This window comes from Hyaena hyaena, unplaced genomic scaffold (genome assembly GCF_003009895.1).
Source record: "Hyaena hyaena isolate Hyena2069 unplaced genomic scaffold, ASM300989v1 scaffold_161, whole genome shotgun sequence".
Classification (NCBI taxonomy): domain Eukaryota; kingdom Metazoa; phylum Chordata; class Mammalia; order Carnivora; family Hyaenidae; genus Hyaena; species Hyaena hyaena.
The window spans coordinates 1,794,991-1,807,794 of NW_024080792.1; the positions used below are offsets into that span (position 1 = coordinate 1,794,991).

The following is a 12,804-nucleotide window of genomic DNA, read 5'->3' on the forward strand; positions in this document are numbered from 1 at the left end:
GGCTGTGGGCTAGTTACTTAACCTCTCTGTGGCTGTACTGGCAAAATATGGATGACAATATACACCTGAAAGGACTGTGGGGTTAAATGAGATAAAAATATATAAAGTGCAGAGCACTAATAAGCTATACCCAGTATTATTATTTGTCTTTTTGGAGTTTTATTTGCAAATCTAGCTACTTACTAATACTTCTGGTTGAGGGGAAGGAAGCCATTTTGTGCAGTGGAGAAAGCCACTTGGATACTTCCAGCTTCAAAGTTTTCACTTAATCTCTCAGAGCCTCAGTTGCCAAAATTGGTAAAGGAGGGTAATCAGCTCACAGGATTTGTTATGCTTAGTGTCTTGTAAACTGCAGAACACAATGAAAGTTTAAGCTGCTATATTACCACAGCCTTCTGCTACCATCAAAGCCACCCACAGTATGTTTTTAGAAGAACCTGCATAACTACTTATAGAGTGATGTGTAGTCATTTCTCAGCCTCTGAGATTATAATCAAAGAATCTTTTCATGGCCATGGTGGTGGTAGCAAGTCATTTTCAAAATAAGTTTTATTCCCCTGTTGTTTGAATACAAAGTGAGGACTGTGTTACTCTCTATCTGCAACACTCCCTGCCTGTCTCATGAGCTATCAGGCTCAGCTAAATATGTCCCTGGCCAGTATGTCAATAATCCCCACTGGTTCTGAGACCTCCATCCACCACCGATGTGACATTCTTTGTGTTCAAATGTCTAGCTGACGTCTGCTGCTTAAAACAGCCCATGCTTTCACCCCCTCTCTGCATTGTCACGGCCCTGTATCACCGCTCTTAAAAGGCCACTCTGAGTGCCAGTTGCCGACCAGCCTGCCTACTTGCCTCCCTGCCTGCTGCCGGCTGCCTTGAATGCCTGGTTCTTTGAGCTCCTTGTGGGTCTGACGAAGCAGGGACAATGTCTACCTTTGGCTACAGGAGAGGACTTAGCAAATATGAATCCATCGATGAGGATGAACTTCTCGCTTCCCTGTCAGCTGAGGAGCTGAAGGAGCTAGAGAGGGAGCTGGAAGACATTGAACCTGATCACAGCCTTCCCGTGGGGCTAAGGCAAAAGAGTCTGACCGAGAAAACCCCCACGGGGACATTCAGCAGAGAGGCACTGATGGCCTATTGGGAAAAGGAGTCCCAAAAACTCTTGGAGAAGGAGAGGCTGGGGGAGTGTGGAAAGGTAGGCTCTCAGGTTTTTTCCTTAGCTACTCCCACCCCTGACCCCCATCCCCAACCCGGGAACCTGTTTTCTCTAACATTTTAGCCCTCTTCAATTTTCTTTCCTCATAACCCATTTGCACCTGCTACTGAACAATTCCTCAGGCCACCCAGGGGATCATAATAAGTAAAATTCTTAGCTGGGATCTTTCGATGGACTTTTAATCAATCAAGATGGGATTTTCAAGAGGAAAATAATTCACAAGCAAGTCATGGGTTTAGATATATTGCCAAACATAAGTCTAATTTGAGCTATAAGCTGCTGACATGGCATAATATGTGTGACATTACATATATATTGCAGTTAGGTAGACTTATTTCCTTCTACCAAGACAGAAAGTGAGTACTCTGGTTGCTTTGACTGTAATGATGACTACAGTAAAAATAATTCTTTTTTTTCCCCATCACCAAAAAGTGAGCAGTGGTGGAAAATATGCAGCATTAAGAGCCGGGGGAGCCTTATTTCAAGTCCCTGTACTATCCCTAACTTGTTAGACCTTGAACAGAGAGTCCATCTCTGCAGAGGTGTCTTTCCCATCTGTCCATTGAAGGAGTTGAATCTAGGGTTTCTTTTGTAAATCAAGAACCCCTTTGAGATTGTGATAAATTACATGACTTCTCCTGCAGATAATGTACATGTCTTGTGCACACACACACACACACACATACACACAATTTCAAAATGATGACACACACCCTGAAACCCACCTGAGGACCCAGGTTAAACACATCTGAGTAGATAACCTCTATTCCTTCCTGCTTTATAAGGGTGATCTGAGACCGGGAAATGTGTGTATATTAGAGCTCGGGTCTGTTAAGCTCTTGTGTTCTGCTCAGTAAACTGTTACTTTGGATTACGATCATTAAGATTACGATCATTAAGAGAAGAAAGTATAAAAGACTATGCTCTGGGAAAATAGTAATGGCAATAGCAATTCGAATACAGTATAATAAGTGTCTGAATCTATGGCAGAACACAGGTCAGGAGCAACGGTTTAAAACCCCTGGGCTCCACTAGAATCATCTAAAATCAAAATGGCCTGAATCCAATGGCAAGACTGCCACAGTACTAATCCAGGCACTGTTAGATGATCTTGATGACAGGGTGTGTGGGCCACATTTGTAGCAAGATATGTGTGAGCCTTGTTCATGTCAATCATCGCGGGAAGGGTCACTGGGATCAGGCCAGGGTCTGCCAAGGCCACCGTGGCTGCGTGCACTGAGGGGTGGAAGGGGAAAGTGAGGCCAGGACTGGGCTGGTCAGTTCCTCCACAACTCTGATTTTTAGAGGTCTTTTTTTTCCCCTCCAATGGGGGGATGTGTGTCAAAAATCTGATAAACTGTATAACATTTTGATTATAGTTCTTAAAGACTTTCCTTGATAAAAATATGATGACAATTGCCACAGAATATCCAGGACAGACAGCCATGGCAGCAGTCACCAGCAAGGGCATTTTCGTGTCAGAAGGTCTTGATATCAGTACGAAACAAAGGGCAAAGCCTGCTGTCAGTTCTGTCGGAACGCATCCTGATCCTGCCAAAGGGTTTGCTGATCCCTGCCAATGGCTCAACTAGACGGGCTGCGTGTTGATGAACTTTGATTCCCTTCTGGGTAGTTAACTTTTCTCCCAGGACGTTTTCCCAGCTGGCCAGCTGTCTCTGTGGTCACAAGGAGGGCTGAGCAGAAGTCTCACAGCGTATAAACCCATTCCCATCACAGGACAAAGTTCAAGTCAGCTGGCGGGGAGGTGCGGGGGAGGGGAGTGCCCATGTAAGTGAAGACAAGTGCAATCTGGACCACGAGAGGAGATGGGGGTCTTGGTTATCAGGCCACTGGCTCTGTAAAGGCTTATGAAAATCATGTTCAACTCCTGTTGACTGACAGCCTCTGTCCACTTGGGTTCACACAAACTTATGCTGCATTGAGCTCCAAGGGGCTTGGAGACCAGAGTGTCTAGCTCCCCTAATTTGAGTATCTGCTGGGTCTCAGGCATAGGTGCCAATAAGTTCACTCACATTATTTAGTTGAATTCTTACCCCTGCACATGAGAATTGAGACTAGGAGAGGTTAAGAAATTCAGTGGAAGTTACCAGTGGGGGGAGATATGATACTCAGACCAAGGTCTGCTGATGCCAAGACCACGATTCGTAAATTGTGAGTGCCCAACCCCTCGGCATTACCTGGGAATTTCTTGGAACGGCTGGCTCATTCTAGGGCTTTCCCAGACCTCCCGGAGTGGGGCCCAGCATTTTGTGTTCTCACAAGCCCCTCAGGTGATCCACACCACAGTTGAGGACCACTCAACTATACTGAGACCTCTCAGAGGTTTACTGCTTTGACTACAGTCAATCAGCTCTTTAGGGGTAGACCCACAACCAGAACCGAAAACCAAGCCTATTGCCTCTTGTTCATGTAAAGATGCCAGGGAGGTGATCAGGAGACATGGTTGGCCACTACCTTCCTGTTGCCTTATTTATTCCCTAAGAGTGCCAACATTCGTGTTTTCTCTACCAGCCCTCATGCCTCACCGCATCCCCACCTTCCCACCCCCATTCTCACAAGGATCAAGGTTAACTCCAGAGCCCCCTCGGCTTCCCTTCCCCACAGCAGCAACAGGGCAGCGGCTGCCCTCTGGGAGTACGGGGTCTCTGAGACCCTGCGCCAGGCTCTCCCCCAGAGGGAGGTTCATGCTGGAGAAGCAAAGGACGCCCCTGCCTCTGCCTTCACTGAGCCAAGCTGGGACACAGAGCACCCAGTGGCTGTCGCAGCTGCTAGTGGGGGCAAATTTGAGGAAGAATTTTGAGCGTTAAAAAAAGGGAATCCAGTAACGTGTTGTCTATTCTTGTTGTCGTTTGTTCGGGATGGAGAAATAAGGAAAGATGGAGGAGTGATTCCAGATGGGAGGGTTGAGTTGTCTAAATTCTGAGTAAACAAGGAGCCAAGTCGCTCAGAACAAGTAGTTAAAGAGAATGAAGAACGTATCAAGGGTTTTCCAAAGCTGAACTTCTGACGCATTTGTTCAAACTGACAAAATGATAGTAAATTTTAATACAGTAGGTTGAGTTCTAAATATTTATGCTGCAGAGAACAAAAGAAATGTTTGTTTAAAAAACTGTGGACTTGGAAGGGGAGCAGCTTATTTGGTTTTGCTTCACAGAGCAGAACTCTGGGCACTGGAAAGATATACGGAGGTAGAAGACTGTCTTCAAATAAAGAATTTTCTAACAATTAAAAAAAGCCTTTGAAAGATACGCAATGAAAGATAATAACCGTCATCACCCCAAGTGGAGAGGTCAGAAGCAAGAGAGTGAACTTTTTTTCTTACCTGCTTTTATATTACGTGTTGTGTGTTATTTCCCCCCTTTCTTATTTACTGAGATAATTCACATATAACCTTGTTGTGCTTTTAGTGCAACATAGTGATTTGATATATTGCAAAACCGTGTGTTACTTTTGCAAATTAAAAAAAAAAATGTGCTTAAAAAGGACCAATTTACTGATGATACCGTGCTCTTCAGGTTGCGGAAGAAGACAAAGAAGAGAGTGAGGAAGAGCTTATTTTTACTGAAAGTAACAGTGAAATTTCTGAAGAGGTGTATACAGAGGAGGAGGAGGAGGAAGAAGAGGAGGAAGAGGAGGAAGAGGAAGGAACAACTGACAAGGAGAAAGGTATTAATGGAACTGTAAATTATGATAGCATCGATTCTGAAAATTCTAAGCCAAAGACATTTAAAAGTCAGATAGAAAACATAAATTTGACCAACGGCCACAGTGGAAGGAACACGGAGTCGCCAGCTGCCATTCACCCTTGCGGAAATCCTACCGTGATTGAGGATGCCTTGGAAAAGATAAGGAACAACGACCCTGACACCACAGAGGTCAACTTGAACAACATCGAGAACATCACGTCGCCGACCCTCGCCCGCTTCGCCGAGGCACTCAAGGGCAACACGGTGGTGAAGACCTTCAGTCTGGCCAACACCCGCGCGGACGACAGTGCGGCCATGGCCATTGCAGAAATGCTCAGAGTCAACCAGCACATCACGAACGTCAACGTGGAGTCCAACTTTATCACGGGCAAGGGGATCCTGGCCATCATGAGGGCTCTGCAGCACAACACGGTGCTCACAGAGCTGCGCTTCCACAACCAGAGGCACATCATGGGCAGCCAGGTGGAGATGGAGATCGTTAAGCTGCTCAGGGAGAACACCACGCTGCTGAGGTTGGGTTACCATTTTGAGCTCCCAGGACCAAGAATGAGCATGACGAGCCTCTTAACGAGAAATATGGATAAACAGAGGCAGAAGCGGATGCAGGAGCAAAAACAGCAAGAGGGCTATGACGGAGGAGCCAATCTTAGGACCAAAGTCTGGCAAAGAGGAACACCTGGCTCTTCACCTCAAGCATCTCCCAGGCACTCTCCCTGGTCATCCCCCAAACTCCCCAAGAAAGTCCAAACTGTGAGGAGGAGTCGTCCTCCGTCGCCCATGGCCCCACCCCCTCCCGCTCCCCCACCCCCTCCTCCTCCTCCTCCTCCTCCTCCTCCCCAAAAGCTGCCCCCTCCTCCTCCACCACCACCTCCTCCACTCCCAGAGAAAAAACTAATCACTCGAAACATTGCAGAAGTCATCAAACAGCAGGAGAGTGCCCAGCGGGCATTACAAAATGGACAGAAGAAGAAAAAAGGGAAAAAGGTTAAGAAACAGCCAAACAATATCCTAAAGGAAGTTAAAAATTCCCTGAGGTCAGTGCAAGAGAAGAAAATGGAAGACACTTCCCGCCCTTCTACCCCACTGAGATCAGCTCATGAGAATCTCATGGAAGCTATTCGGGGAAGCAGCATAAAACAGCTAAGGCGGGTAAGTAACCCAAGGGCGGATTTGGGGCACAGTGCAGTGAGTGAACCCCTATTATACAATAGTACCAAAATCACCTTTCAACACATTTGTGAATGTTTAAAATATTTTAGTATGCGAGAGCAAGCGTCCCAATTTGGAACACCAGGAGCGGGTCACCAGTGGGCACATTTCCACTGGAGAAGTGTGCCTGGCCCACCTTCTTAGCCCCTCAATTCCAGAAGGGCCAGGCCTATTTTAAGGCACTCCAATATATAAAAATCCTGATTTCCTTAATAAGAAAATCAGGGAATATAATCTATATTCCAAAAAAGATGATCAAGTTGCAGGTGATTTAAAACTGAATTTACATTATAGAGGCACCTGGGTGGCTCAGTCGGTTGAGCATCTGTCTCTTGATTCCGGCTCAGGTCATGATCTCACAGTTTGTGAGATCAGAGCCCCATCTCGGACTCTGTGCTGTCAGCTCGGAGCCTGTTTGGAATTCTCCCTCTGCCCCTCCCCAACTCACGCGCGTGCGCCCTCTCTCTCAAAATAAATAAAGTTAAAAAGATAATAAAAGTAAAAATAAACATGAAAAAATAAGCCCTAATTTATAATATAAACTTTGAATATCACACAGCAATAATCAACCTACATCTGAGTTAGTCTTAGGGAATACTGCTAGAGACATACCCTATTTCTTGTTTATCTTTTGTGTTGTTTTATTGAAAGACAATTCCTCGTTCTTCTAGGTGGAAGTTCCAGAAGCTCTGCGATAAAAACACCATCTTTGGAAGAAGATGCAGATTCGTTCAGGGGTATTGAATAAAATGCATTATGAGCTGTTTCTAATATACCTTCTTCAATTTGAAATGTTTCCTGACTTTAAAAATAGCCTCACCTATTAATTCCAAAGAGAATTTTAAGAAACAATCAGGATGTTTCTTCTGTAAATATGCAAATAAACTACTTTTTTATGTTATGAGATTTGTATTGGCAAGAAGCAGTTTATTTAAAGATGCTCTTCTATCTCTGGGATGTGTTGGTAACTCTGAGCTGTTATGAGTTAATGAAATGTGCTGTTATTTTTGTAATCCCAATAAATTTGGATTGAAGTTTTTTGGTTTTTTTAAAACAAACTAATTTTTGTGTGCTTGAGTTTGATACATCTGTCAGGTGTTTATGTAACATTGCTAAATATTAAAAATATGACATTCTTACCCAAAAAGGGCTTGGGTCCCTAGCATTTTCCTCTTTGTTTTTTCACATCCCAGATAATTCGATCAGAGCTCTTTCTAAAACGTATGAAATCAAAAATTTTCTTCAGTCTTCTTGGTAGTGAGATAAAAGCTGTAGGAAAGATCCCGAAGTGGCTTTTATCATCCTGGATGCACTGATGTTAGACCCGCTCCCAAGAGGCTTATAGATACCCAGGAGTTGATTCAATCCTTTACAGTTAATGTCAACTATTTCTGGAGGAAAGAAAAAAAATGAAGGAATGCTTCTTGGTAGAGGAAATTTCATTAAGGGAATTCCTGGAAAATAAGCCCCGAATGGAGAGCTGTCTTGTAGCCGATACTAAAGATTCACCTCCCAAGCCTCCCTTTGAACTATCCTTAGATGAGCCTTAGTCCAGCGGGCCTCCACCTTTGTGTGCCCTACACAAATGGTGACATTGACATCCTCGACACATATCCAGGGACACAGGCACTTGTATTTCTAATCCCCAAATATCATTCTATTCCACCTCTCTGTCACTCAAGGAAGACCTGAATTCAAATTAGAGAAAGGCATGTCCGAGACTTCCTTCATCCAGCTCCAGTGCTCCATTCCAACTTATGAAAGCTATAAATCTCTTAAAGCCCTTTGTCTTAACTATGATTAGCAGTGTTTCCTTTGTGTCCTACAGAGTCTAACAGTGGTCCTGGCAAAGCTCTCTGGGCCACTCATTCATTAATTGTTTGCTCTACATACAAAGCTTTGGATTATCTTCAATCAAGAGGATTTTGTTTCACTAGGCTATTTCTCCAATAGTTCTTGGGTCTGTCTCTTTTAGTCTGTTTCTATTGTTCTGCCATCCAGAGAGGTTACTCAGAGAGAACAACCAATATAACCTCTGAAAGTGGGTGCCAGATATCTCTGAGCCAAGCCAGTGCCCTGGGTCCACATGGGGAGTGGCTGACATCTTCTGAACTATCTAAATTATCTCATGACTACTATTCACAAAACGTCAAAAGGGGCTGTCCCCATTTTAGAGATGAGGAAACCATTCAGAGAGGAAATGGGCTCAGGAAGTCAAGGTTGCATGTGGCCGTGCGTATCTCTGACCGCGCAGCCTGTGCCCATTGTATATCACATCACCTCCGGGTGTCCCTCCAGAATCAAACCTCCTCAAGGGTCCCTGTTCTTACAACAGTGATGGAGATTGCAGTTTCTATTTTAAGTGACTTCACTACTTTTACCCTTTTACCCTTTTTCATTAGTGTTCACAATCATGCTTATTATTATGTAAACAGATAAAAAGCTAAAATGTAGGTTCTGAAAAGACGTGTGTGTGTGTGTGTGTGTGTGTGTGTGTGTGTGTGTGTGTATTTAGAACAGAAAGCCAAGGCCAAATCTCTTTTCCCATCATCCTTGCATGTGCATGAGCACAGGGCTCTTCTAAACTGGAAATACTTCTGACTTCACCATGATGAGGCAGTGGGGCAGACAGTTCCTGATAAATCAGGGTTCATAAAACCATGCATGAATCCCAGAAAGCCACTGTGTGGCAGCTCTCTGGAGTGAGGAGGAAAAGGTTAGTAATCTGGGCTGCCAAGAACCATATAGTTGGGGACACTGGCCAGGCCTTCTCACCAAAAGTGAGTGATTGGCAAACAGATAGTCTGACCTCTGCATTTAAAAGTCTACCTTGCTGGGGACGCCTGGTGGCTCAGTCAGCCAGCAGCCAGCTATAGCTCAGATCACAATCTCACGGTTCCATGCGTTGAAGCACTGCATCAGCCTTTGCGCTGATAGCATGGAGTCTGCTTGGGACTCTCTCTCTGTGTCTCTGTCTCTCTCTTTCTGCCCCTTTCGTACTTGTGTTCTCTCTCTCTCTCTCTCTAAAATAAATAAACATCTAAAAATAAATAAATAAATAAAGATCAATCAATCAATCTATCTTGCTGGAAATGTCTGGGCCTGAGGAGATAGCAGTATGCACTTCCTGGGAATGTCACAAAAACGTAAATAAAGACATGAATCCTCACCCTCAATCTACAAAACAGAATATAAAGCCCATCACAACACAGGTGTGATGTGATCAGATACTGAGTGGGTACACTTAGCATTTAGGAAAACCATTTCTAGAACAGTATTACAGAATATAGTACTGTAAACATTTGAGATGTTATGACTCTCTCTATTCAGCACAGGATGGGGATTCTTAGTTTATCCTTCCTGCAAACTCACAGAGTTTGTACGAAAAGTAGTGAGTTCATCCTTTATCAGGAGCTTTCACCTCACTGGGAGAAGAGTGTCCAAGGCCAGCTGAAGTGTTTAGGCTGTGATTTATATTTGCACATTAATCTCTTGAAGTACATATCATCCCGATTTGAAACAGGGCCAGGTTGCTGAGTCTCACTCTGCTTTGAGAGCCATGGCTGCCCCAGGTATTTAATAACTCAGTGTCAGCACGATGTTGATTTAATACCTGCCCTGACGTAGTTGCTCCAAGTGAGTGAAAGGAAGAGGTAGTACCAGGCTGTACGCCTATATTGAGATGCACCGAGGAGTAGGGCAAATCCACTGGTTCTTGAGAAGGCCCCTTAGCCACTTCCTTTCATGACAAACTGAACACTGTCTTTTCTCCACTTCTCTGAGGGTTGAGGGGTGGAGTTTTATTTTCATTAATGATCAAATAGCATGGTCTGAAAGCCTAAGAATTGATCTAAGAATTAGAAAACTCAGAAATATGGTACCAACGTTACTGCACTTAACAGCTTCCACAAATATTTTCCAAATGCCTACAACATTCCAGCAACTTTTCTAGATGCTGAGGATACACAGTGAACGAGGGAGATAAAATCCCTGTCCTCATATACCTTACATTCTTTTTAAAAATTTTTTTAAATGTTTTTTATTTATTTTTGAGAAAGAGAGCAAGGCACAAATGGAAGATGTGCAGAGAGAGGGAGACACAGAATCTGAAGCAGGCTCCAGGCTCTGAGTTGTCAGCACAGAGCCTGACACATCGCTCGAACTCATGAACCACAAGATCATGACCTCAGCATAAGTAGGATGCTTCGCCAACTGAGCTAGCCATCATGTACCTTACATTCTAATTGAGGGAGTTGAGGTTAACAGCGTTCCTGCAAGCATCATGAATTTCCGTATCAAGTGCCTCCTGTGTTTAAGACACTTTGCTCGGTACTGGGAGACCAGGTTAAATTAGAAAGTGCCCTCCATGTCAAAGCAATGGGAATCCTAAGAAAACCATCCCTTCCTGAATATGCGGTAGGATCTGAGTTAGAGGCAGATGTAGGGTTCTACGTGGGCACTGAGGAAGCCTAATCATCTAAAGTTTGTGTCAGCAAACTTTTTCTGTAAAGAACTAAGGAGCAAATTAAAAAAAAAGACTTTATGGGCCATTTGGTGTCTGCCAAAACTATTCAACGCTGCCCCTGCAGGGGAAAAACAGCCATAGGCAATATACTCATGAGTAAAGCATGTCTGTCTTCTAATAGGACTTTATTAATAGATGCTCAGATTTAAATTTAATATAACATTCATGAGTTGTTAACTTCCTGCTTTTGATTTTTTTTCAACCATTTAAAAATGCTAATGTTCTTCTTAGTTCAGAGGCTGTACAAAAATAGGTGTTGGATGGATTTAACTTGTGAGCCACAGTTCACCATAGACCTCTGACCAAAAGCAGATGAGGGGTCAAGAAGAGCTTCTCAAGGAAGGTGACACATGAATTGGACATTTAAAGAAGAAAGAAGATGCCAGGCTAAAAAAAGAGTCACATGATGGGTTTAGGGAACAAGGAAGGATACTTAAGTTTGCAGAAACATGGCAATATAGGAAATAGTTGAAAACCATAGCGTTTAATATAATTCTGTAAGAACAACAATTTGGTAAAGAGTTGATATTTCAGTCTTTATAGTGTTGATAATTTTAGTGAATTGAAAATAGAACTATTGTATAGTTTCTGCATGGCCTACTTTTTTTTTTTTTTTACAAAAAAATGATTACTTTGTGATCATTAAGAAAAATCAGAATATATAGATAAGCAAAAGGACTTAAAGAATCCGCATAAAACCACCCACACAGAACAACCACTGATGACCCTTTAGTGTGTATCCTTTTAGATTCTCCTTGATGTATATTTAAATATACATATTACCATGTTTTCTACAAAAAGGGGAAGAGAGCATACCTACCTTTGTATAATCCGCCATATTTTACTTAAGAAAGTTCAGTAATTGCTGGATATTTAGGTTACTTTGAGTAGTCCTCTGATGTTGGACATATAGTTTGTTTTAACCCATCCCTTTGAGTTATTCTGACTTGTAGCTCTTCCAAAAAGCCCTTACAAGAACTGATTGACTGAATGATTGGCAGCTAAAATGCCATCTCCTGGATAGACAGGGGTTGTGAGCTATCATTGTGGTACACCAAAGCTGGAAATTAGGTTTCAACCAAACTATCATGGTTACCAACTTTCTCGTGGCCAAATTATATGCCTGTCTGAACCACATAGGCATGCATTAGTAAGATGCCTTTCAAGAACTTCATGCTATTTTCTGCTTCTGAATAAAAGAAAAAAGGATGAATTGAGAGTTACAGAGAAGCCCAATCTGAGCAACTGAGCACAAGCTAAGGAATGTGGACTCAATTAGGAAAGTCTTGGGAGCATCAAAGAATTTCCAGAGGAGGAATGACAGGATGTTTATATAGGTTTTGAAAATAAGACCTGTGTAACCAAGAGAAGGATGGATTCCATGAGGTCCAGGCTGGTGGTAGGAAGACCAACCGGGAGACCATTACTGTCATTTAAAAACAAAACGACACAGGTGATCCTGAGTGGTTCAGTTGGTTAATCGTCTCACTCTTGACTTCGTCGCAGGTCATAATCTCACAGTTTGTGTGTTCGAGTCCATGTCAGGCTCTGTGCTGACTCAAACACACAAACTGTGAGACATGGAGCCTGCTTAGGATTCTCGCTTTCCATTTCTCTCTGCCCTTCTCTCTCTCTTTCAAAATAAATAAATAAATAAAATGAAAAGAACTGTAAACTCTGCGTCAGTGTAAAGGGGTCAGAACAGATAGAGCAGAGACTAAGGAGGTACATACCCCACAGAATTTAGTAACTGGCTAAATGTAGGGGGCAGGAGACAACAAAAGAGAGGAGTCTATGTTGACACTTGTGTTCCTGGCCGGGCCATTGAGGGTGGACAGCGGTGCCACAGAGTGGACAGGAATTCAGCAGGAACAGGTGCTGGAGGAAGAAGATGACTGACTTCAGTTTTAAATACATTGTGTCTGAAGTGCTTGTCCATTTGAATGTGTGGACAGGTCTAGAATGATGGGGAGGAGACTCCTGCTGGAAATGGGGGCTTGGGGGTCACATAGTATGAGTGGCATCTAAAGATGCCACTTGAGGGGTTTAGGTGAGGTCACTCAGGGAGTGTGGAGAATGCAGAAGCTGAGTATAACCGGTCAAAAGGAGAGGAGACTCGC

General features: G+C 43.4%; 1 protein-coding gene across 1 annotated transcript; it reads left to right on the top strand.

Annotated features, from left to right (window-relative positions):
* Positions 1–928: 928 nt before the first annotated feature.
* On the top strand, positions 929–6,857 carry LMOD2 (leiomodin 2). The gene is made up of 3 exons (XM_039239655.1): positions 929–1,201; positions 4,759–6,099; positions 6,831–6,857. Exons 1-3 carry the CDS (start codon positions 929–931, stop codon positions 6,855–6,857), a joined length of 1,641 nt encoding a protein of 546 aa, XP_039095586.1.
* The last annotated feature ends 5,947 nt before the right edge of the window (positions 6,858–12,804 follow it).